The 20,345-nt window shown below is 61.8% G+C and overlaps 3 protein-coding genes across 5 annotated transcripts in view; 2 read left to right on the top strand and 1 right to left on the bottom strand.

Annotated features, from left to right (window-relative positions):
- The first annotated feature begins 60 nt into the window (after positions 1 to 60).
- Positions 61 to 7,930, top strand: LOC138682705 (ATP-binding cassette sub-family F member 1-like). 3 transcript variants are annotated; one of them, XM_069774009.1, is made up of 26 exons: positions 61 to 352; positions 1,023 to 1,069; positions 1,144 to 1,227; positions 1,395 to 1,527; positions 1,711 to 1,745; positions 1,967 to 2,071; positions 2,178 to 2,243; positions 2,328 to 2,393; positions 2,470 to 2,556; positions 2,672 to 2,755; positions 2,869 to 2,994; positions 3,535 to 3,635; positions 3,739 to 3,824; positions 3,941 to 4,080; positions 4,150 to 4,298; positions 4,377 to 4,460; positions 4,882 to 5,006; positions 5,101 to 5,213; positions 5,593 to 5,764; positions 5,920 to 5,994; positions 6,128 to 6,198; positions 6,482 to 6,514; positions 6,889 to 7,057; positions 7,395 to 7,459; positions 7,539 to 7,611; positions 7,698 to 7,930. In XM_069774009.1, exons 1-26 carry the CDS (start codon positions 76 to 78, stop codon positions 7,862 to 7,864), a joined length of 2,733 nt encoding a protein of 910 aa, XP_069630110.1. In that variant the 5' UTR covers positions 61 to 75; the 3' UTR covers positions 7,865 to 7,930. The 3 variants fall into 3 exon arrangements, with proteins under 3 accessions (XP_069630110.1, XP_069630109.1, XP_069630108.1); XM_069774008.1 differs by having other exon boundaries at positions 2,669 to 2,755; XM_069774007.1 differs by having other exon boundaries at positions 2,663 to 2,755.
- A 4,059-nt stretch (positions 7,931 to 11,989) lies between these two features.
- Positions 11,990 to 19,570, bottom strand: LOC138682786 (serine/threonine-protein phosphatase 1 regulatory subunit 10-like). Its single transcript, XM_069774211.1, is given in 20 exon segments — positions 11,990 to 12,205; positions 12,208 to 12,267; positions 12,270 to 12,347; positions 12,465 to 12,560; positions 14,823 to 14,934; positions 15,098 to 15,298; positions 15,399 to 15,474; positions 16,738 to 16,983; positions 17,056 to 17,233; positions 17,319 to 17,466; positions 17,581 to 17,681; positions 17,794 to 17,850; positions 17,853 to 17,902; positions 18,054 to 18,156; positions 18,289 to 18,459; positions 18,545 to 18,622; positions 18,704 to 18,755; positions 19,002 to 19,137; positions 19,244 to 19,330; positions 19,422 to 19,570. Coding segments are annotated over 20 exon segments (2,220 nt in total). The 5' UTR covers positions 19,529 to 19,570; the 3' UTR covers positions 11,990 to 12,122.
- Positions 19,571 to 19,691: 121 nt separating this feature from the next.
- ABCF1 (ATP binding cassette subfamily F member 1) overlaps positions 19,692 to 20,345 on the top strand; it is an 8,040-nt gene continuing 7,386 nt past the window's right edge. Inside the window, exon 1 of the mRNA XM_069773864.1 lies at positions 19,692 to 19,768. Within this exon, the coding sequence (XP_069629965.1) occupies positions 19,692 to 19,768 (77 nt within the window). The remainder of the gene's footprint in view (positions 19,769 to 20,345) is intronic.

The following is a 20,345-nucleotide window of genomic DNA, read 5'->3' as shown; positions in this document are numbered from 1 at the left end:
GGAAGGACGAACCAGCGGAGGCCAATGGGAGAAAAAGTTACGCCAGAAAGGGGCGGGATGAACCCGTGAAAGCCAATGGGAGGAAGAATCACCCCTGAAGGGGGAGGGACGAACCGTCCTGACCCGATTACGGAGTCAGTGGGCGGGACCCGAGAGCCAGCGAACCAATCCCGAGCGGAAACGACCCGGGCCGGTGCCGTGGCGGACCGGAAGCGGAGACTCTACCGGGTCGACGCTCTAGCCGAGTCTCTGTGGCTGCGCAGGCGCAGTAAGAGGCGCCCGGCCATGCCGAAGGGAGCGCGGCCGGCAGCCGCCAGGCAGGAGGAATGGCGGGGGGAGGGCGAGGGACAGGGTAAGGGCGGACGCCGGGGTCTCTCCGGACGGGGGGGGGGAGGGGGGAGGAGTCAGGACACCTGGGAGGGAGGGGGGGGGGGTCTGGGTTCCCTGAAGGGATAGTGAGGCCTGTTGGGGGGGCTGCGACAGCTGGATGTCTAGGTATCTGGGGGGGGGTTATCCCTTTTGGGGGGGGGAATTATCCCTTTTGGGGGGGGGCATTCTTTTTTGGGGGGGGACAATTCTTCCTTTTGGGGGGGAACTAACCCTTTTGGGGGGGGCATTATTCTTTTTTGGGGGGAGAATTATTCCTTTTGAGGGGGCAGTTATTCATTTGGGGGGGGAACTAACCCTTTGGAAGGGGAATTAACCCTTTTGGGGGGGGTGAACTAACCCTTTGAAAGGGGGATTGTCCCTTTAGGGGGACATTAACCCTTTTGGGGGGGCATTAATGCTTTTGGGGGGGTCTTGGGTGCGTCGGTGGGGTGGTAAAGCAGATGGGAGGGAGGGGGAGCACTGGGATGCTTGGGGCCTGTAGCCTGTTGTGGGGGGACGGGACAGGTGGGTCCCTTGGGATGGAGGTGGCTCCGGACACCTGGGTCCCTCAGGGCAGCGTGGGGTGGGTGGGGCAGGGCGTGGCCAGATGCTTTGGTCCCCGACGCCGCCCCCCCCCCCCCTTCCCCGCCCAGACCAACCAGTGAAGAAGGGCAAGAAGGACCGACGAGGCAAGAAATCGGTGAGCGCTTCACCCCTGACCCCTGACCCCTGAGCCTAACCCTGCAACCCCTGACCTTTGCCCTTTGCCCCCAGTTTTTCGAGGAGCTAGCAGAAGAGGACAAACCGGCACCTGCTGAGAACCCCACCCCCCCGGAGAAGGAGGCGCCGGCCCAACAGGTTCGTTAGGGCTGCGCTAATGAGGGGGGGAGACCATTGAGGCAAAGGGGGTGGGGCTAGAGGGGGTGGGGCTGGGGGGACGCTGGGGAAGCTGGGACTTAGAACTAATGAATGGGGTAATGATAGGGATAATTAAAGAGGGGATTAACGAGGTGTCATCCCCCCAGGCCTCCCGGCGGAAGCGAGACCGGCGGAAAGAGCGGCGGCGGCCGGGGGCGGAGCCTGAGCCCGAGGAGGTGGAGCTTAGCCGGCGCCTGCAGGAACTGGCAGCCGCCGGCAGTGAGGATGAGGAGGAGGAAGGTGAGTCCCGTGATGGGGGGGGGGGCGGTCCTTTATTACCCCCCACCCAGGAGTAGCGAGTCCGCCCGGGCTAGAGCGTCCCCACCAGGAAGTGCTGGGCTGGGTCCTCTCTAGGCTGTGGCTGATCTGCAGCTCTATGGTCTCTCCCTAACCCTGTCTCCCCCCTCCGTGTCTCCCCCACAGCACCAGCCCCAAGGAAAGGGGGGAGGAGAAGGAAGGTGAGCACATAGCAGGGGGAAGGGCCCCCAAAAATAAGAGGGGGGGGGAATTTGAGGGGAGGGACACCCCAAAATTGGGGAGCAATGGGAAAATGGGGGAGTGAGGGAAAGGAGCCAAGATTTGAGGGCGGGGGGTAAAACTGGGACCCGCTGAAATTTGACGGGAAGGAAGGAAATATTTTGGGGTCCCCAGTCCCCACCCCCCTGCATCCCCCTCCCAGGGTGGCAATGTCTTCGCGGCACTGAGCCAGGAACAGAGTGAGGAGGAAGAGGAGGAGGAGAGGAAGGGTGAAAGCTTGCGGCCCAGCAAAGGCAAAAGCAACAAGGTAGGGGTAAACCGGCTGCCTGTTTTCGCTGAGAGAGGGTGGGGGCACCCCAAAAACTGGGTCCTGTGTTGGGGGAGGGGCCCAGATGCCTGACTGTTCCGGGCAGGAGGAAGAGGAGAGTGATAAGAAGACGAAGAGTCGCAAGAACGAGAAGACTAAGGGGAAGCGGCAGGTAAAGGAACAGTTTGGGGGAGGGGGCAGCCTGGGGTGGGGGTCCCCACACTTTGAGGTCTTACCCCACTTTTCCCCCCCTCAGGAAAAAGCCCCCAGCGAGGATGAGGCTGAAGGCTCCGATGAGGATGCACAGCCCAAAAGCAGGAAGGTAAAGCGGGGGGCAGGCAGGGCAAACCCTCTTTAGTGGGGGATATCCCCCCCACTGCATCTGTGTGTCCCCCCAGCCACAGAACAAGTTCGCGGCTTTGCGTGATGATGATGAGGAGGAGGAAGAAGACGAGGCTGAAGAACCTGCGAAGGGCGACGAGCCTGTGAGTTCCTTTGGGATGAGAGGGAAGGTGGGGGGATGGGGGAGCCACCCAGATGCCTGAGGCTGACTGAGGGGCTCGGGGTGGGGGGGGGTGTCCCCTGTCACAGCACGAGGAGGAGGAGGAGGAGGAGGAGGCCGGGAGGAAGGCCGAGCCCGACGCCCGCGTCAGCAAGAAAGAGAAAAAGAAGATGAAGAAGCAGGTAAAGGTGGGGGGGGTGGAGCCTGGTCCTAAATGGGTGTGCCTTGTGAAGGGGGTGTGGCTTGTTATTGACCCCACCCCTTTCTCCCCCCCTTTCTCCCCCCTACCCCCAAGATGGAGTACGAGCGACAGGTTGCTACCATAAAGGCGGCGGCGGCAGCGGGCGAGAACGACTTCTCGGTGTCACAGGCCGAGCTCTCCTCGCGGCAGGCCATGCTGGAAAATGCTTCTGACATCAAGGTGACCCCCAAAAACCCCCCTGGGGACCCCCAAAACTCCCTGGGACCCCCCCAAATCACCCCAAAACCCCCCCAAAGTCCACCCAGGTGGTACCTACCTCTCCCCCTCCATCCTGGTGAGGTGGTATCTCCCGTGTGCCCCCCTGTATTACAGAGGTGGTATCTTCCATTCCCCAGTGGGCTGCCCCATTGTGGTGGGAAATGGGGGAACTGGATTATACCATTATACTGGGAAATGGGGAAACTGGGATAAACCACTGTACTGGGAAAGGGTGGGGGGAACTGGGCTATGCTATTACACAGGGAAATGGGGGTCTGGGCCGTACCATTATACTGGGAAATAGGGAAACTGGGACAAGCCACTGTACTGGGAAGAGTGGGGGGAACTGGGCTATACTATGATGCAGCAAAATGGGGGGACTGGATCATACCATTATACTGAGGAAAGCAGGGGTGGGTCGGAGGGGCTGGGGGGGGTGAGGGGGCTGTCCCATTATCCCCGGGGGGGTTTCCTGACCCCCCCCCCGACTCCCCATCGCAGCTGGAGAAGTTCAGCATCTCGGCCCACGGGAAGGAGCTCTATGTCAACGCCGACCTCTACATCGTGGCCGGGCGCCGCTATGGCCTCGTCGGACCCAACGGGTGGGTGCCCCTCACCCTTGGGTGGCGGGGGGGCTGTGGGGAGCGAGGGGGAATCATCACAACCCTCCCCCCCAGCAGTGTTTAACCCTTCCTTTCCTGGCAGGAAAGGGAAGACAACGTTGCTGAAGCACATCGCGAACCGGGCACTGAGCATCCCCCCCAACATTGACGTGCTGCTTTGTGAACAAGGTGCGCTCGGGGTTCTGAGGGGGGAGGTCTCCTAGATCCCTAGGTCCCCCAAAAACACCCAAGTTCCCCCCAGAACGCCTGAGACTCCCCCCAAAAACCCCTTCCCTGTCCCCCAGAGGTGGTGGCAGATGACACGCCGGCGGTGCAGGCAGTTCTGCGCGCCGACACCAAACGACTGCGGCTGCTGGAAGAGGAGAAACGACTACAGGCGATGCTGGAAGGGGGTGACGACGCGGCTGCCGAGCGCCTGGAGAAGGTACAGGGACACTTGGGGACATCGGGGAACCCCTGCGGACTCCCTAAATTTACACCCACCCACTCGTAGGTATACGAAGAGCTGCGGGTCATTGGGGCAGCCGCCGCAGAGGCCAAAGCGCGGCGTATCCTGGCTGGTCTTGGCTTCAATCCCGAAATGCAGAACAGAGCTACCAGGAAATTCTCCGGTGGGTGGCGGATGAGGGTGTCACTGGCCCGGTAAGTGGCAGGGGAGGGGATGTTGGGGGGGGTGACAGGCGTCACCGGGACCCACTGGTGACACCAGTGTCATCTCAGGGCCTTGTTTATGGAGCCGACGTTGTTGATGTTGGATGAACCCACCAACCACCTCGACCTCAACGCCGTCATCTGGCTCAACAAGTGGGGACGGGGGGACAAGGAGGCGGGGACAAGGGACAAGAAGGGGTTCCCAGGGGTGGGGGGGGGGCGGGACCCTGAGAGGGGGTGGTCCCAAGGGGGGGAATGTCCCCAAGGTGGGGTGACACCATGATGGGGTGTCCCCAAAGTGGGATGTCTCTAGGGTGGGGGTGTCCCCAAGGTTGGGGTGTCTCCAAGATGGGTTTCTCCCCAGGGTGAGGGTGTCCCCAGGGTGGGGTGTCCCCAGAGGGGGTTTGTCCTCCATGATCTGAGCTGTCCCCAAGACAGGAGAGTGTCCCCAAAGCAGGGTGTTTTGCCAGGTTTTTCTCTGAGATGTGATTCCCCTGTGGAGGGGAGGGTTGTCCCCACGTCGTCCCTTCAACATCCCCCCCGCTGATGTCCCCATCCCATGTTCCCCCTCCAGCTACCTGCAGACCTGGAAGAAGACGCTGCTGGTGGTGTCCCATGACCAGGGTTTCCTCGATGATGTCTGCACTGACATCATCCACCTCGACGCTCAACGTCTTTTCTATTACCGGGGCAACTACAGTGCGTGGATGGCGAACAAATTAGGGGGGGGGCTGGGGCAATTAGGGGGGGTTATTTGTGCCCCCCAAATGTCCTGCTCCGTTGTCCCTTGCAGTGACATTCAAGAAGATGTACCAGCAGAAGCAGAAGGAGCTGCTCAAGCAGTTTGAGAAGCAGGAGAAGAAGCTCCGTGATCTCAAGGCTGGTGGCAAGTCCACCAAGCAGGCGGTAAGCAAGGGGGGGATCCTTCTGGGATCCATTCCCTTGGGATCCACTCCCTGCCCCACCCCTGGATCACCGTTTGCCCCCGGCATCTCTCAGTTCCATTGTGTCCACCCCCAGATCCTCATCCCGGGGACCCCCATCCCTCCAGGGATCCCTCCGCTTCACAACAGGGATCCCCGCTGGGGGTGGGATCCGCTGCGGGGATCTAGAGGGATCTGGGGGCCGGATTGGTGCCAGGGGCAGTTAGTGGGGCTGTTATCCCACAGGATTTCCTACAGTTGGATCCTGCCACGTAACCCAGCTCCCTAGAAAAGATCTGGTGATGGGTGCAGGAGGGATTCAGCAGATCCCTGAGTGAATCCCCCTACCTTACCCCCCCCAGGAGAAGCAGACGAAGGAAGCACTGACGCGGAAGCAACAGAAGTGCCGGCGACGGACGGCGGCAGAGGAGGCGGCCGAAGCTCCGGAGCTGCTGAAGCGACCCCGGGAATACACCGTCCGCTTCACCTTCCCCAACCCGCCCCCCCTCAGTCCCCCCATCCTCGGCCTCCATGGTACCCTGGGGGATTTGGGGGCCTGTCGGGGGGTGTTATGGGGCAATTAGGGTGACTTGGGGTGCTGGGGGGGGGGCAGGGGACAGTGGGGGGGTCAGAGGGTATTTTGGGGGTGTCTGGGGCCTCCCCCCAGCTCAGCTCCACCCCATCCGCAGGCGTCGACTTCGGCTACGAGGGGCAGGAGCTGCTCTTCCGCAACCTCGACTTCGGCATCGACATGGAGTCACGGGGTGAGACCCTACGTAAACATCGCGGGAGGGGTGTGGGACCTTACGATAAGGTGTGTGGGGGGGTCCCGCTAGACCCTACAGTAACACGAGGTACTGGGGGCTCCCCCTTTTTTCTCTCTCCTGTCCCCCCCAGTTTGCATCGTGGGTCCCAACGGTGTGGGGAAGAGCACGCTGCTGCAGCTGCTGACCGGGCAGCTGACGCCGGTAGGGAGCTCCCCCCACAAAAAATGGGGGGGGTACACCCCCAAAAAGGGGGTGTGTGTGTGTGTGTCAGTTTGGGGGGACTTCTCTGGTTTTTAGGACTCCCCTGGGGATCTGGGGAGTTCTCAGAGGGGGGAGACCCTATAATAACACCCACACACACACCCTGTGAGGGGTTTGGGGTGTCACTGGGGCTGAGGGGGGGGGTGGGGACCCCCTGGGGCTCGGGGGAGGGGAATGGATTTTGGGGTCATGCCCCCCCCCAACACGTGTCTGTCTCTTGCAGATACGGGGGCAGATGCGCAGGAACCATCGGCTGGTGAGTGGGGAGGGGGTGTGGCCTCTGAAAGGGGTGTGGCTACAAGATGGGGTGGGGCTCAGAAGAGGGCGTGGCTTTGGAAGGGTGGGGGCATCTAGAGGTGGAGGTGGGGCTGCAAATGATGGGGTGGAGCTTAGGGTGGGGGCAGAGCATCAGGGTGGGGGTGGTCTGCCCAAAGGAGAGGGTGGAGCCTATGAGTAGGGGCCGTGGCTCATCACTAGGGGGCATGGCCTCCCAGCAGGAGTGGGTGTGGTCTCACCCCTGCAGCAGGCTGTTCCATGCAGCAAAGCAGAAGGGGGGGGAGGTTAATCCCAGGGGTGTGGCCGGTGGGCGTGGCCGGTGGGCGTGCCCTGACCCCACCTCCTCTCCCCCAGAAAGTGGGTTTTTTCAACCAACAAGCAGCCGAGCAGCTGCGGCTGGAGGAGACAGCAGCCGAGTACCTGCAGCGCAGCTTCAACCTCCCCCACCAGGACGCCCGCAAGTGCCTGGGCCGCTTCGGGCTGGAAGGACACGCCCACACCCTGCAGATCGCCAAGCTTTCCGGTGGGGGGCGTGGCCTGCACCCAAAAGGGGCGGGGACAGCGCCTGAGGGGGTGGAGTGGGGGGTGTGTTTTGTTGTGGGGAAAGGGAAGGGGGCTGCTATGGAGGGGGCGGGGCTTGGGTGTAGGGGCAGGTGTGTGCCATGGGGTGGGTGGAGCCTCCTGATCCCGGGGGAGGGGCTTTGTTCAGGATTCAAAGGGGTGGGGCCTGCTGGTGTGGGCGGGGCTAAGAGGTAGAACGCTGGGGAGGGGAAGGGCTGAGTGTTACTGGCAGGGCTCAGAGCCTATCAGGGAGTGGGGGGTGGAGCTACCCAGGGCTAAGCCCCACCCCTTTCCCGCAGGAGGGCAGAAGGCCCGGGTGGTGTTTGCTGAGCTGGCCTGCCGCGAGCCCGATGTCCTCATCCTGGTGAGCGGGCGGGGCGCGGGGGCGGGGCTCCTGGACCCCTCCCCTCCCCAGGGTCCCTCACCCTCCCCTCCCCCGCCAGGATGAACCCACCAACAACCTGGACATCGAATCCATCGACGCTTTGGCCGACGCCATTAACGAATACCGGGGAGGTGAGGTGGGGGGGAAAGATGGGGTGGGGGCAGGGCAGCATGACATCATCGCCACCTCGGCGTGACGTCACCGCCACCGCCTGCAGCCGTCATTGTGGTGAGCCACGACGCCCGCCTGATCACGGAGACGGGTTGTCAGCTGTGGGTGGTGGAGGAGCAGGGCCTCAGCCAGATCGACGGCGACTTCGACGACTACAAGCGGGAGGTGCTGGAGGCCCTGGGGGAGGTCGTCATCAACCGCCCCCGCGAGTGAGGGGACGCTGGGGGGCACCATCTGTGCCCCCTCCCCCCCCAGTAATAAAGAGGAATGGTGCACCAATGACTGGAAAGCGCCTTGATTTAGGGCTGCCGGCAGTAGGTTCCAGAGTCAACGCCATCAGTGGGTCCCAGAGCGAACGCGTAACAACCACCACACCCAGCGCTGAGATAGCTGCTCCGGCTTTTTTTTCCACCAGTTTATTATTAATGTACAAAATATACAAAAGGGGGAGGGGCGGGCGCGGGGCCCCTCCCCCAGCCAAGTTTTCACAGAAAACAGCGTCTGGCGCAGCTCCCCAACCCCACCCCCCACCCCAAAAAAATCCCATCACCCCCCCAACCCCCCCCCCCGGCGGCGCAGCCCCGGGCGGCGGCGTGTGTCGCACGTGTGTGTGCAAGTGCCCCGGGCGCAAGGGGGGGGGTGGGGGTGGGGAAGAGGGGGCAGGGAAAGAGCTTTGGGACACACACCCCCCACACCAAATTAAGAAGGTGGGGTGGGTGGGGGGGTGTTTGGCCCTGGGGAGGGGCAATTGGGACCCCAGGGGGGTAATTACCCCCTGCCTGAGGCAGATTTTCACCCTGGAGAGGGTATTTACACCCTGTAAGGGCTGGTTTACCCCAGCGGGGCTCTTAAAGCCCCACTGGGGTATTTTGGCCCCCCAAAGGGGTAAATTTGGCCACACCAGGAGTAATTACACCCTGAGAGGGGGTACCAAGACCCCGGGGGGGGGTTACACCTGCAGGGGGTATTTACACCCTGGTGGGGGGTATTTGGAACCTGGCAGCATTTTAACCCCAGGAGGGGAGGAAATTAGTGTGTTGGAGGAGTGGTTACACCCTTCTAAGGGGATATTTACCCCTCCAGGGGGGTATGTGCACCCATGTGAGGAGTCTTAATGCCCTGGGGAGGGGTATTAGTGCCTGGGGGGGGTTGACGTCCTTTGGGAGGTCCAGCCCCCCTTCAGAGGGGGATTTACACCCCATGGGTGGGTATTTACTCCCCTGGGTGGGTAATTATGCCCCGAGGGGGGTGTTTCCACCCTACAGGTGGGTATTTACACCCCAAGGGGGGGTATTTATGCCCTACAGGTAGGTATTTACACCTGACAGAAAGGTATTTCCAGCCCTCGGAGGGGGGTTCTGCCCCATAGGTGGGTATTTTTGTGCCGGAGGGGGAGGATTTACACCCCAGAAGTGGGTATTTAAGCCCCATAGGTGGGTATTTACACCCTGAAGGGGGTATTTAGACCCCGTAAGTGGGTATTTCGGCCTCATACGTGGGTGTTTCTGCCCCACAGGTGGGTATTTACACCCTAAGTGGGGTATTTAGACCCCATAGGTGGGTATTTCAGCCTTACAGGTGGGTATTTTGGCCCCATAGGTGGGTATTTACACCCTGAGGGGGATATTTCTGCCCCCCAGGTGGGTATTTACACCCCTCGGGGTATTTGCGCCCTGGGGTGGGGGGAGATTTGAATTCAGCGCCGGGGGCATCACGGAGGCCTCACAGAAGCCATAAAAGTGGTGGCTGCAGCGCGAGTCTGAGAGAGAAGGAGGAGGAAGGGGGGAGAAGGGAGGGCGGGCAGGAGGAGGAGGAGGAGGCGGCGGCGGCGCGGGAGGAAGGGCGGCGGCGGGCGCTACGGCAGGGGCGGCCCGTTGACGCCGGGGTGGTAGAAGGCACAGTTGTTCTCGTACCTGCAGCTGCCCTTCAGCATGAAGTGGCGACAGACGGCGCGGCTCGACATGTCTGCGTGAGAGAAAAGGGGGGGGGGGGGGGAAGGCGCGTCAGGCGCCGGCGCCCCGGCCCCACGGCGGCGGCTCTGGGAGAAGGAAGGAGGGAGGGAGGGAAGGGGAATGAGGAGGGGGACGTTGGGGGTGGGACACGGACACACGCACACACGTGGGGTCGGCTCCCGGCCTCGCTCGGGGGGAGGGGGGGGGGGTAGTGGGGCAGCTGTGGGGCAGCAATGGGCCCCATGGCGAACCCCACTGGTCTGGCCCTAAGAGCTGGTGGGGAGCGGGGGGGCTGTGGGGCTGGCCCCCCTGCTAAGGGGCAGCGGTGGAGCCCCACGGCACCGTGATAGCTGTCGTTCAGCTGCATCTATGGGGCTGGCTGTGGCCGTGGGGACGAGCCCCGCAGTGCCCCGCTCCCTGCCCTATAGCTGGTGCTGCTGTCCCCGCTACGGGGCTGACAATCTATGGAGTAGCTATGAGCCCCGCAGCGCCCCAATCCCTGCCCTATTGCTTGGCCGTGGGGCTGGGCTGGTCCCTCTACGCAGCCGTGGGGCAGCGACGGACCCCCACGGCACCTGAGCCCTGCCTTAGGAGCTAGGCTGGTCCCTGTGCGCAGCCGTGGGGCAGACCCACAGCTGCTGAGCTCTTCCTCGCCGTGCCCCGGAGCCGGGGCAGCCGTGGGGTGGAACACCCCGGGCCTGGCCCTGTCACTGTAGGGTCCTGTGGAGCAGCCGTGGGGCGACAAGGCAGCTCCCAGCATGCCCTTGCTGCCTGCTCTAGAGCTGCTCTTAACTCCCAGCATGCCTCGCTGCTGCCCTAGAGGTGCTCTTAACTCCCAGCATGCCTGTCACTCTAGAACTGCTAACTCCCAGCATGCCTCACTGCTGCCCTAGAGCTAGTTTTATCTCTCAGCACGCCCTTGCTGCCTGCTCTAGAGCCGCTCTTAACTTCCAGCATGCCTCACTGTCACTCTAGAACTGCTCTTAACTCCCCGCATGCCTCACTGCTGCCCTAGAGCTAGTTTTATCTCCCAGCATGCCTCGCTGTCACTCTAGAACCGCTCTTAATTCCCAGCATGCTTCACTGCTGCCCTAGAGCCGTTCTTAACTCCCAGCATGCCTCACTGCCTGCCATACAGTTAGTTTTATCTCCCAGCATGCCTCACTGTCACTCTAGAACTGCTCTTAACTCCCAGCATGCCTCGTTGCTGCCCTAGAGCTAGTTTTATCTCCCAGCATGCCTCGCTGCCACCCTAGAGCCACTCTTAACTCCCAGCATGCCTCACTGCTGGCTCCAGAGCTAGTTTTATCTCCCGGCATGCCTCACTGTTGCCCTGGATCTGCTCTTAACTCCCAGCATGCCTCGCCACGGCCCTAGAGCCGTTCTTAACTCCCAGCATGCCTTGCTGTTTGCCCTAGAACTGCTCCTAACTCCCAGCATGCCTTGCCGTCACTCTAGAACTGCTCCTAACTCCCAGCATGCCTTGCTGTCACTCTAGAACTGCTCCTAACTCCCAGCATGCCTTGCTGTCACTCTAGAACTGCTCTTAACTCCCAGCATGCCTTGCCGTCACTCTAGAACTGCTCTTAACTCCCAGCATGCTTGCCGTCACTCTAGAACTGCTCTTAACTCCCAGCATGCCTTGCCGTCACTCTAGAACTGCTCTTAGCTCCCAGCATGCCTCGCTGTCGCCCTCCTGGCATGCCTTGCCGTCGCCCTAGAGCCGCTCTTAACTGCCAGCATACATCGCTGTCACTCTAGAACTGCTCCTAACTCCCAGCATGCCTTGCTGTCACTCTAGAACTGCTCTTAGCTCCCAGCATGCCTCGCTGTCACTCTAGAACTGCTCTTACTCCCAGCATGCCTCGCTGTCGCCCTAGAGCCGCTCTTAGCTCCCAGCCTGCCTCGCCGCCGGCCCCAGCACCGCCCTCCGCCTCCCAGCACGCCACGGTGCCCCTGCCCCACAGCTGCCGTGGGGCCAGGGCGGTGGTGGGGGGGTGTCCCTTCGCTCCCAGCATGCCCTGCAGCTGCCGCGGGGGAGGGCCGTCCTCTCTCCCCCCCCCCCCCCGTCCCTAGAGCCCCATGGGGGGCCGCCGCCAATCGGGGCCTCGGCCCCAGGGCCCGGGGGGCTCGAGGGGTTGGAGGGGGTGGGGGGGGGGCTCCCCCCCCCCGCCAGCGGGGCAAAAAAAGGGGGCGGGGGCGGGGGCGGGGAGGGGGCACCCACAGGCCCCTCCCAGCCGGGGCCAGGCCCGCCCCACAGCCACGCCCCGCAAGCCCCACCGCCCCCCCCTCCTCGCGAGGGAGGCGCCGGGGGGGGCCCTCCTCCCCCCCCGCATTTACCTCCTCCGTGGCCTCCGCCGTGCCCCCGGGGGTGGTCGCCGGGGTGGCCTCTGCCGTGATCGCTGTGGCTACCGGGGGGCCCCCTTGCGCCGCCGCCATTTGGGGGGCCCCCGTTGCGCCCCCCCCCTCCACCGCCGCCTCCGCCGCCGCCGCGGCATCGGTACGGGGGTTCGGCGCCGCTACGGCCTCGGGGGCGGTGAAAGGGGCCCCCCCCGCGCATGCCGCCGCCACCGCCTCCGCCGCCGTGGGGGCCGCCTCGGATGTTCCCCCCCCCTTCTGGCGTTTCCCAAAAATCGCCTCCGGCGTTGCCGCGTTGAGGGGGGGCGGCCCTAAAAGTCGGGGGCCTCCTGGAATTCCCGGACCTGGGGGGAGGCCGGGTCCCCCCCCGCCTCCTCCGTGGGGTCCTGTGGGGGGAAAGAAAGAAGGTAAGTCGAAGGGGGAGGCATACGGGTGACAACCCCCCCCCCACCTTCCCTGCGTCACCTCCAGTGTCCCCATGACTCCCCCGTGGTGTCACTTACCTGGCATGGGTCCCCCCGGCGGGAAGTGCTGCATGGCCTTGGGGCCAGGTGGGAAACCGTTGGCCATGGGGCCGGGGCCCAGCAAACCGTGGGGCACTGGGGGGGGGACAAAGAAAAAGGGGGGGGAAGGTTAGTGAAGGAGGGGACCCCCAGCCCCCCCCAGAGGCCCCTGAAGTCATCATGCCCCCCCACAGCCCAAGCAGAGGAGAGGGGTTGGTGCCCCCTCCCCCCGACAAGGGTGGCCATAAGCAGGGGGGTGTCCCCAGTTCAAAGGGACACCCGCCCCCCCACCCCCAGGGGCATGTCGTGTCCCCCCAAGTTAAGGGGACCACCCCTGAGTTAAGAGGACCCCCTCTCGCCCCTGAGGGAGACACGGGGTCCCCAAGGGTGCCTAGAGCTTGTCCCCAAATTAAGGGGACCCCCAATACCGCCCCCCACCCCCCCGTGTCACCCAGAGGACATGGGGTCGTCAGCAGCACCTGGGAAGTGTCCCCAAACCAAGGGGACCCCCAAAAAGCCTGTGTCACCCCAGAGGAGGACACAGGGTCCCCAGGGGCACGCAGAGCTTGTCCCCAAATTAAGGGGACCCCAAAATTCCTCTCTATCACCCCAGAGGACGCGGGGTCCCCAACGCTTCCCAGATAATGTCCCCAGATTAAGGGCATCTCAATATCCCCTGCCACGTGTCACCCTATAGGACACAGCGTCCCCACAGTACCCAGAACTTGTCCCCAAATGAGGGGGGCCCCCATACCCCCCCCATGTCACCCCAGAGGGGGACACAGGGTCCCCAGCTGTCCCCAGATCTTGTTTCCAAAACAAAGGGACCCCCTATACCCCCCCAGTGTCACCCAGAAAGGGACACGGGGTCTCCAGTGGCACCCAGGCCATGTCCCCAGGCTGAGGGGACACAGCTCCCCCTCCATGTCACCTCCAGCCAGAGAAGGGACAGGTCCCCAGGCTGAGGGGACCCCAACGTCCCCCCCGCATCTCCCCCAGCATGTCCCCAAACCCAGGGGACACCCGAGTCACCCCTGGGAAAAGGGACAACAGGTCCCCAGCAGTGCTTAAAGCACGTCCCCGAGTCGAGGGGACACCAATATCCCCTCCCCCACCATGTGACCCCCGGCAGACAGGACACATCACTGGCAGTGCCCCAGCCCATAGGGACAGTTGGGGACACGTCACACATCCCCAACCCACAGGGACCCCCCCCAAGTGCCCCGTGTGCCCCCCCCGGGGATGGGGACAGATCCTTGGTGATTGCCCAGAGGACCCAGTGTCCCCCTGGGTCCCCAGGCTGAGGGACCCCCGCAATGTCACCCCAGACCACAGCCCAGAGCGTGTCCCCAAATCAAGGGACCCCAAGGTAGGGGACAGGGTCCCCGGCACTTCCCTGAGCTCAGGAGACCCCACGTCACCCCGAGGTGGGGGACAGGGGTCCCCAACACTGCCTGGAGCATGTCCCCGAGCTGAGGGGACCCCCACATCACACAGAGCAGGGGACAGTGTCCACCAAGTGTGTTCCCAAGCCAAGAGCACTCCTAATTCCCTGTCAGGGCACGGAACAGTGTCCCCAGCTGTGTCCCGATCGTGTCCCCAAGCCAAGGGCAGCCCTATGTCCCCGCTGGGGCAGGGGACAGTGTCCCCAAGCGTGTCCCCAAGCCCCAAAATACTCCCATGTCCCTGCCAGAGCACTGAGCAGTGTCCCCAAGAGCGCCCCGAGTGCGTCCCCAAGCCAAGAGCAGCCCCGCATCCCTGCCAGGGCAGGGGACAGTGTCCCTGAGAATGTCCCCGAGCATGTCCCCAAGCCAAAGGCATCCCTACGTCCCTGACTGGGGTGCCGGAGAGCGTCCCCAGCCGCATGCCCAAGCCAAGAGCACCCCCGTACCCCTGTCAGGTCACTGACAGTGCCCCCAGCATGTCCCCACACCAAGGACACCCCTATGTCCCTAGCATGTTCCCAAACCAAGGGCAGCCCCGTCACTATCCAGTGTCCCCAACTGTGTCCCCAGCATGTCCCCAAGGCAAGGACACCCCTATGTGCCCGCTGATGCAGGGGACAGTGTCCCTGAGCATGTCCCCAAGCCAAGAACACCCCCACATCCTGTCAGGGTGCTGTACAGTGTCCCCAACATGTCCCCAAACCAAGGACACCCCTTTATGTCCCCGCTGGGCAGGGGACAGTGTCCCCAAGCCAAGATCTCCCTTTACGCCGCCTCAGGGGCGCAACTCAGGCTCCCAGCAGTCCCCCCCCGAGGCCACCCATCCCCACGACATTCCCCCCCCCCACTTCCACCAGCGACAGGGTGCATCCCCAACGGTGACCCCGATGGCCCCTCTGTGTCCCGCACTCACCTCCGCTCGGTCCCGGTGGCTGAGCCTGCAGATTTCCCAACAAATGTTTGATTTTATCCGAATAATCCGGTTGTTTCATCAGCTCCTCCGCTTTGTGGGTGCTGGGCCCACCCTGGGGACAAGAAGGGGGAGGACATAAAGTGAGCGGTGGGGGATGGGGGAAAAAAAGAGGGTACCCCCTTCCCCTCCCCCACAGTGCCACACCCCCCCCCCCCCCTTTTTTGTGTCACCCCATTCGGGGGGGGCTCCATGCTGGGGGGGGGGGGGGGGGTTACCATGATGGATGTGAGGATCTCCTGCATGTTGATGGGGGCGGTGGGCGCCGGTCCCTGGGGGGTTTTACCGGCCCCCACGCTCCCCATCAGGTTGGCCAACACCGGCGGGAGTTTGGCACCACTGCCAGCGGCATCCGGGGAAGGTGAAGCAGCGCCGGCTTCCAATCCTTCAGGATAAACAACTTCCTCGGTGGAGCAGTCCTGGCGAGGGGAGAGAGAGGGGTGAGGGGAGAGAGAGGGGTGAGGGGCGAGGGGTTGGAGGGGGGGTACGGGGAGGGGGGGAAGCTACGGCGGCGCTTACCTCGTCCAAGGGGATCAGTTTGGGCGGCAGCGGTTCATAGGATTCCGGATCGGGTTCGTGAGGGCTGTCGGGGACGCTGTTGGTGAGGGAGGGGAAGGAAAAGGGGAAAGGGGAGGGCGTCAGAGGTTGGTGGATCCCTGGGATCTGGTGCTATCGTCCCGCTCCAAGTGGGATCCTCGAGGATCTGGATACCCAGCAGCCTCCCCCCCCCCCCCCGCCCAACTCTAGATTCTCAAATCCTGGGTGTACACCAAAGACTTTGGATCCACAGGGATCTTGTCGTTGTCCCCCAAAAGACTTGGCATCCTCAGGGATCCTCCAGGCTCCAAAAGGCTCCTCCAGGCACTAGATCCTTGGGGATCCCGGGAGATTCAGGCTTACAGCAATCTGCTCCCCTCACTCGGATTTGGATCCGTGGGAGCTGAGCCCTTGAAACCTCTACCTTGGCTCTGAATCCTCAGGGATCCCAGGGGATCTGGGACCTGAAAACTTCTCCCCCACTCCAGCTCTGGATCCTTGGGGATCTGGGCTCCAACAACCTCCCCCTGGGCTCAGGATCCTCAGATCTGGGACCTGAAAACCTCCCACCAAGGCTCTAAATCCTCAGTGATCCCAGAAGACTTGGGGCCCAGCGGTCAGCTCCACCTTTCAGATCCCTGAAGATCCCAGAGGATCTGGGCTCCAGCAACCTCCCCCCAGGCTCCGATCTACAGAGATCCCAGGAGGACCCAGACTACAGCACAGTCTCTGCCTAGCCCCTGTATCTCTATAGATCCTCACAACAGAGACGATTGAGCTTCCAACCCTATTGATCCTGGGGGGCCAGGGCTCCCACAACCCCCTCCATGAGATCCACAGGGATCCTGGGGATGCCTGGCTCTGGATCCTGATGGATCCCAAGGATCTGAGCTCCAGGTACATCCCACAGCCACTAGCACAAGGATCCCTGGGGCCGCACCATGAAGATGCCTTGCACGTGCCCGATCCCCAGGAATCCCCCGAGCCCACTGGGTGGATTGAGAGGATCTGGGCTCCCCCCAGGCTCCAGATTCTCTGGGATAATCCCAGCTCCATCACCCTCCCACAGCCCACATGCCATCTCCATCCAGGATGTCTCTGCTGATCCTCACACCAGGGAAAATCACCCCCCCTTGATCCCACAGGGTGCTGGGGATCCCCTGCAGCCCTGATCCAACGGATCCCCGGGGCGATCCACTCCCCAAGGAGACCTGAAGAGGAGGGGGTGGGATTTGGCACCCCGTTGCAAGGAGAGAGGGAATCCACAGTTCTGAGTCTGGTATCAAAGGCGGGAATAGAGAATCCCAAGGGATCTACTCACCTCTCCTTGGACAGAAAAATCTCCTGCAAGATGCCCTTCTCTCTCTCAGCCTGAGTGAAGCGTTCCCGGCTGCCGCTGCCTGGCACCACGAGGGGAGCGGGGAGATCGAGAAGTTTGGGATAAACCCAGGGCACCTTCTCCTCCATGGCGTCGTGGCTGAGGCGCCTGGCCGTCTCAAAGGCATGGCGATCCATCAGCATCTCCCGCTTGGCCGCTTCCCCAAAATCCTTGATCTTGTGACATTGACTGCCAGGAGGGAGGGGGACAACAATGTCACCCCCAAAAGTTTGGGGACACCAAGGAGGGAATGGGGGACACACAAGGAAGAAACAGGGCTCACCTCGTTCAGTCTCGTCCAGTTCGAAGTAGAAGTATTCACGGAGTTTGCTTTCCTCCGGCCAACTCACTGTTTTCTTTTTCCGACCTTTTTTAGTGAGCTGGCTGCTTTCCGACGCGTTTTCCATGGCTTTGGTGTCACCGCTCACCTCCGCCGAGCCTGTGGGAGGAACCGGAGGGGGTTCAGCACCCACCTTAACCCCCACACACCCGTGCTTTTCCCCCTCCTGGTTACCCCAACTTACAAGTCTCCATCGGTTCTGGCACTTCCACAGCCGGTACTGGCGTGCCAGGTCGATCCGTCTCCATCGGCTCCGAAGAGGCAGTGGGCTCCGGGGAAGAAGGTTTGGTGGAGCTTGTTTCAGGAGCTGGCTTCCCCTCGAAGGGGCTGGGCTGGAGGGGGGGAGAGAAGAGGGTGGTTATTATTGGGGGGAGGGTCTCTAGACAAGGAGGGGAGCCCAATATTCGGGGAGAGGATGTCGATATCCAGGGAGACTCCTCCCTCACCTTGGCCGCCGTGGGGGACAACACCTTCTTCTTCTTCTTAATCTTAATGCCGGGGATGGGAGCGGAGTTGAGCGCATCGAGGAAGCCAAGTCCTTCCATAGCTGCAAGAAGGAGGAGAGGTGTCACCCAAAACCCCCTAATTGTCCCCAAAAAGGCAGCCAAGGGTCCCCAAAAAGGCACCTAAAAGACCCCCAGGTGTCCCCTCCTACTCACGCTGGGGTGGGATGATCTTGACTTTGATCTCCTTGGTGGCATTGGGCGCCGTGTTCAGGGTTTGTATTTCTTCTCTGCAAGAGGAACATCTCCAGGAAGGGAGGAGATGCTGCAGCAAAGGGGGGAAAAGCAGGTCAGATGCCAGGAAGGACCCCCAAAACAGCCCAACAGCCCCCCCAAATCAGCCCCAAGACACTCAAAAGCAGCCTCCAAGCCCCCCAAAAACAATCCGAGCCCCTCAAGAGCAGCCCCAGACTCACTTTTGCCTCTTTATGGGCATCGGTTTCAGATTGTATTTATCAGTGGTTGAAGAAGAGTTCATTTTCTTCACGGGCGCTAACGAAGGTGTCTCCATTTCCAGCCCTGTTCGGAGCAGAGTGGGGAACATCATTAGTGCATCCCCTTGCAGCATCCCACAATAGAGCACAGCCCCTCAAATTCCCCCTAAACAGCCCCAAAACCTGCCGTCGCCCCATGGGACGGAGGGGGAATTACCAGTGGAGCGGAATTTGGCATGGCTGGGAGCGGTAGTGCGCAGGGATTTGGGTTTCTCCCGCTTCTTCTCTGGCATCTCCTCGGCTTTAATCTCAGTTTTGACTTCTTGGGTTTTCTCTTGGACAGGTGTCCTGCTTTTGTTTTCCTCTTTCCGCTTCTTTTTATCCCGTTCTGGGGGAAAAAAGATGGGAAAATGGTAAGACAGCAGTGTTGGATTGAGGAGGGGGAAGAACAGGGGGCACAGAGCGGGGCTCACCAGTCGGCTGGGCGCTGCTCTGGGAGCGGATGACACCCATCCAGTCACTGACGAGGATGGAGGCAAGGCGGCGCAGCTCTGTGGGGCAAGAAGGGGTTAAAGGAGGAATTTGGGGGGTGGGATTCAGGGGGTTTTGGGGGCATGCAGGAGAGCGTTCACCTTCATCGTCGCTTGACTTGCTGAGCTGCTTCACCAGCTTGGCTGTATTGTTCTGGAAGGGATAGAGACATGAGCTGAGTGGCAGCGTGCGGGATTACACAAAAACCACCCCAGGGACATAAAAGCCATCTTGGCGGGGGGGGGGGGGGGACGGGACACGGGACGGACGACAAAAGCCAACTGGGGGACCCAAAAGCCACCCAGGAGAGACAAAATTCACCCTGGGGGACACAAAAGCAACCCTGGGGGGTGACAAAAGCCACTGGGGGGGGGGCTATGACACGGAGGCCACCCCGACCTGTTTGAGGTGGTCGACGGTGAGGGGCAGGTGCTGCAGTGTGAGAAGGATCTGCTGCAGGAAGGGTACGTTGTTGGAGGCTTTGGAACTGGTGAGCCATGTGTTGAGCAGCTTGTAACCCCCAATCCGGATAAATCTAGGGAAAAAAGAGGGAAAACCTGTCAGGATCCAGCCAGAACGGGGTAAACCCCCCAATTCCTGCTCCCCCTGAACCCCCCCAGACCCCCCCCCACTGCTCTTACTTAGCCAGGATGTCCTGCGCCCGCGTCTGCAGCAAGATATTCAGGTAGATGCAGCGACTCACCATCTTCTGCGAGTCCTTCATTAAACTATTTAATGAGAAATAAGGCATCAGACACCCCCCCCCATGTCATAGTGACACTGGGGGAGGGACACGTGGGGACATTTTGGGGGACTCACTTGAAGATTTTGGTGATGCCCTCCATGCTCTTGACCTCGCCATCGCGGCCCAGGAAGCAGTCCAAGCCCTTGAGGAGCTCCTTGGGGTCGATGGGGCCCGAGCCCATGGCAGAAAAGCCCTGGGGGTGGGGGGTGGGGGGTGGGGAAGAAAAGGAGACGAGGAGGTTAGGACAGCGGTGACAACTCCATGTCCCCCCCCATAAGGCCTGTGTCGTCCCCCCCAAGCCCTGTCCCCAGCCCCCAGCTGTCATTCCCTTTGAGAGGGTGACAATGACAAACCCATCCCTGGAAACATTCTCGACCCCAGAGGGGGAAATCGCCCCCAAAATGCAGCTGTCAGAACCACGGTAGAGGGAGGTCCAAGGGACCCCCAAGGGACACCGGGGGACTGCCACCCCCTGCCGAGGTGACACCACAGTGACAGAGTGGCCCCCCGCTCGTGCTTTTAATTGGTGCTACCATCCCAGGGGACAGGGATAGCAGTTCCGGGCCACACCGGGGGGCAGAGCCCCCCGCCAGGAGCAGGGCGAGGATCCAGGTGGGGCACAACACTCCCATTTTTAATCACACAATCCCCCTCCCCACTCAGTTTTACCCCAAGAGTTAATTAACAAGTCAGTGCTTAACAAGGCACAAAGACCAAGATGACGAACGGAAGGACAGCGGCGCAAGGGAGAGGGGGCCAGCGATGACGGCGCAAGATTTAAGGGTGTCATGTCCTCCCCCCAATCCAAGGCACAATTAAATCTGACAGCAAGCGAATTAGCTATTAATTAGCAGGCTAATAATTAGGGCCAGCACCCTGCTAACGACCCGGCACCCATCAGATCCCTGACCCCAATCCGGCCTGACTGGCCAAGGGGGGATTTCATCCTCCTGACGTCAACCTACTTCTTAGTTACCACTAATTAGAACCTTCTCTGG

Source organism: Haliaeetus albicilla, chromosome 29 (genome assembly GCF_947461875.1).
Source record: "Haliaeetus albicilla chromosome 29, bHalAlb1.1, whole genome shotgun sequence".
Classification (NCBI taxonomy): Eukaryota; Metazoa; Chordata; class Aves; order Accipitriformes; family Accipitridae; genus Haliaeetus; species Haliaeetus albicilla.
Note: the sequence above shows the minus strand (reverse complement) of the source record. Positions and strands in the feature narration are given on the sequence as shown.

What these genes read in the sequence shown, in the direction of transcription:
- LOC138682705 (XM_069774007.1), top strand. Translation starts at nt 76, where the DNA reads ATGGGAGGAAGAATCACCCCTGAAGGGGGAGGGACGAACCGTCCTGAC. An exon ending in ATGAGGGTGTCACTGGCCCG is followed by an intron (nt 4,299 to 4,376) that starts GTAAGTGGCAGG and finishes GTGTCATCTCAG; the next exon opens with GGCCTTGTTTATGGAGCCGA. An exon ending in TGACCGGGCAGCTGACGCCG is followed by an intron (nt 6,199 to 6,481) that starts GTAGGGAGCTCC and finishes TGTCTCTTGCAG; the next exon opens with ATACGGGGGCAGATGCGCAG.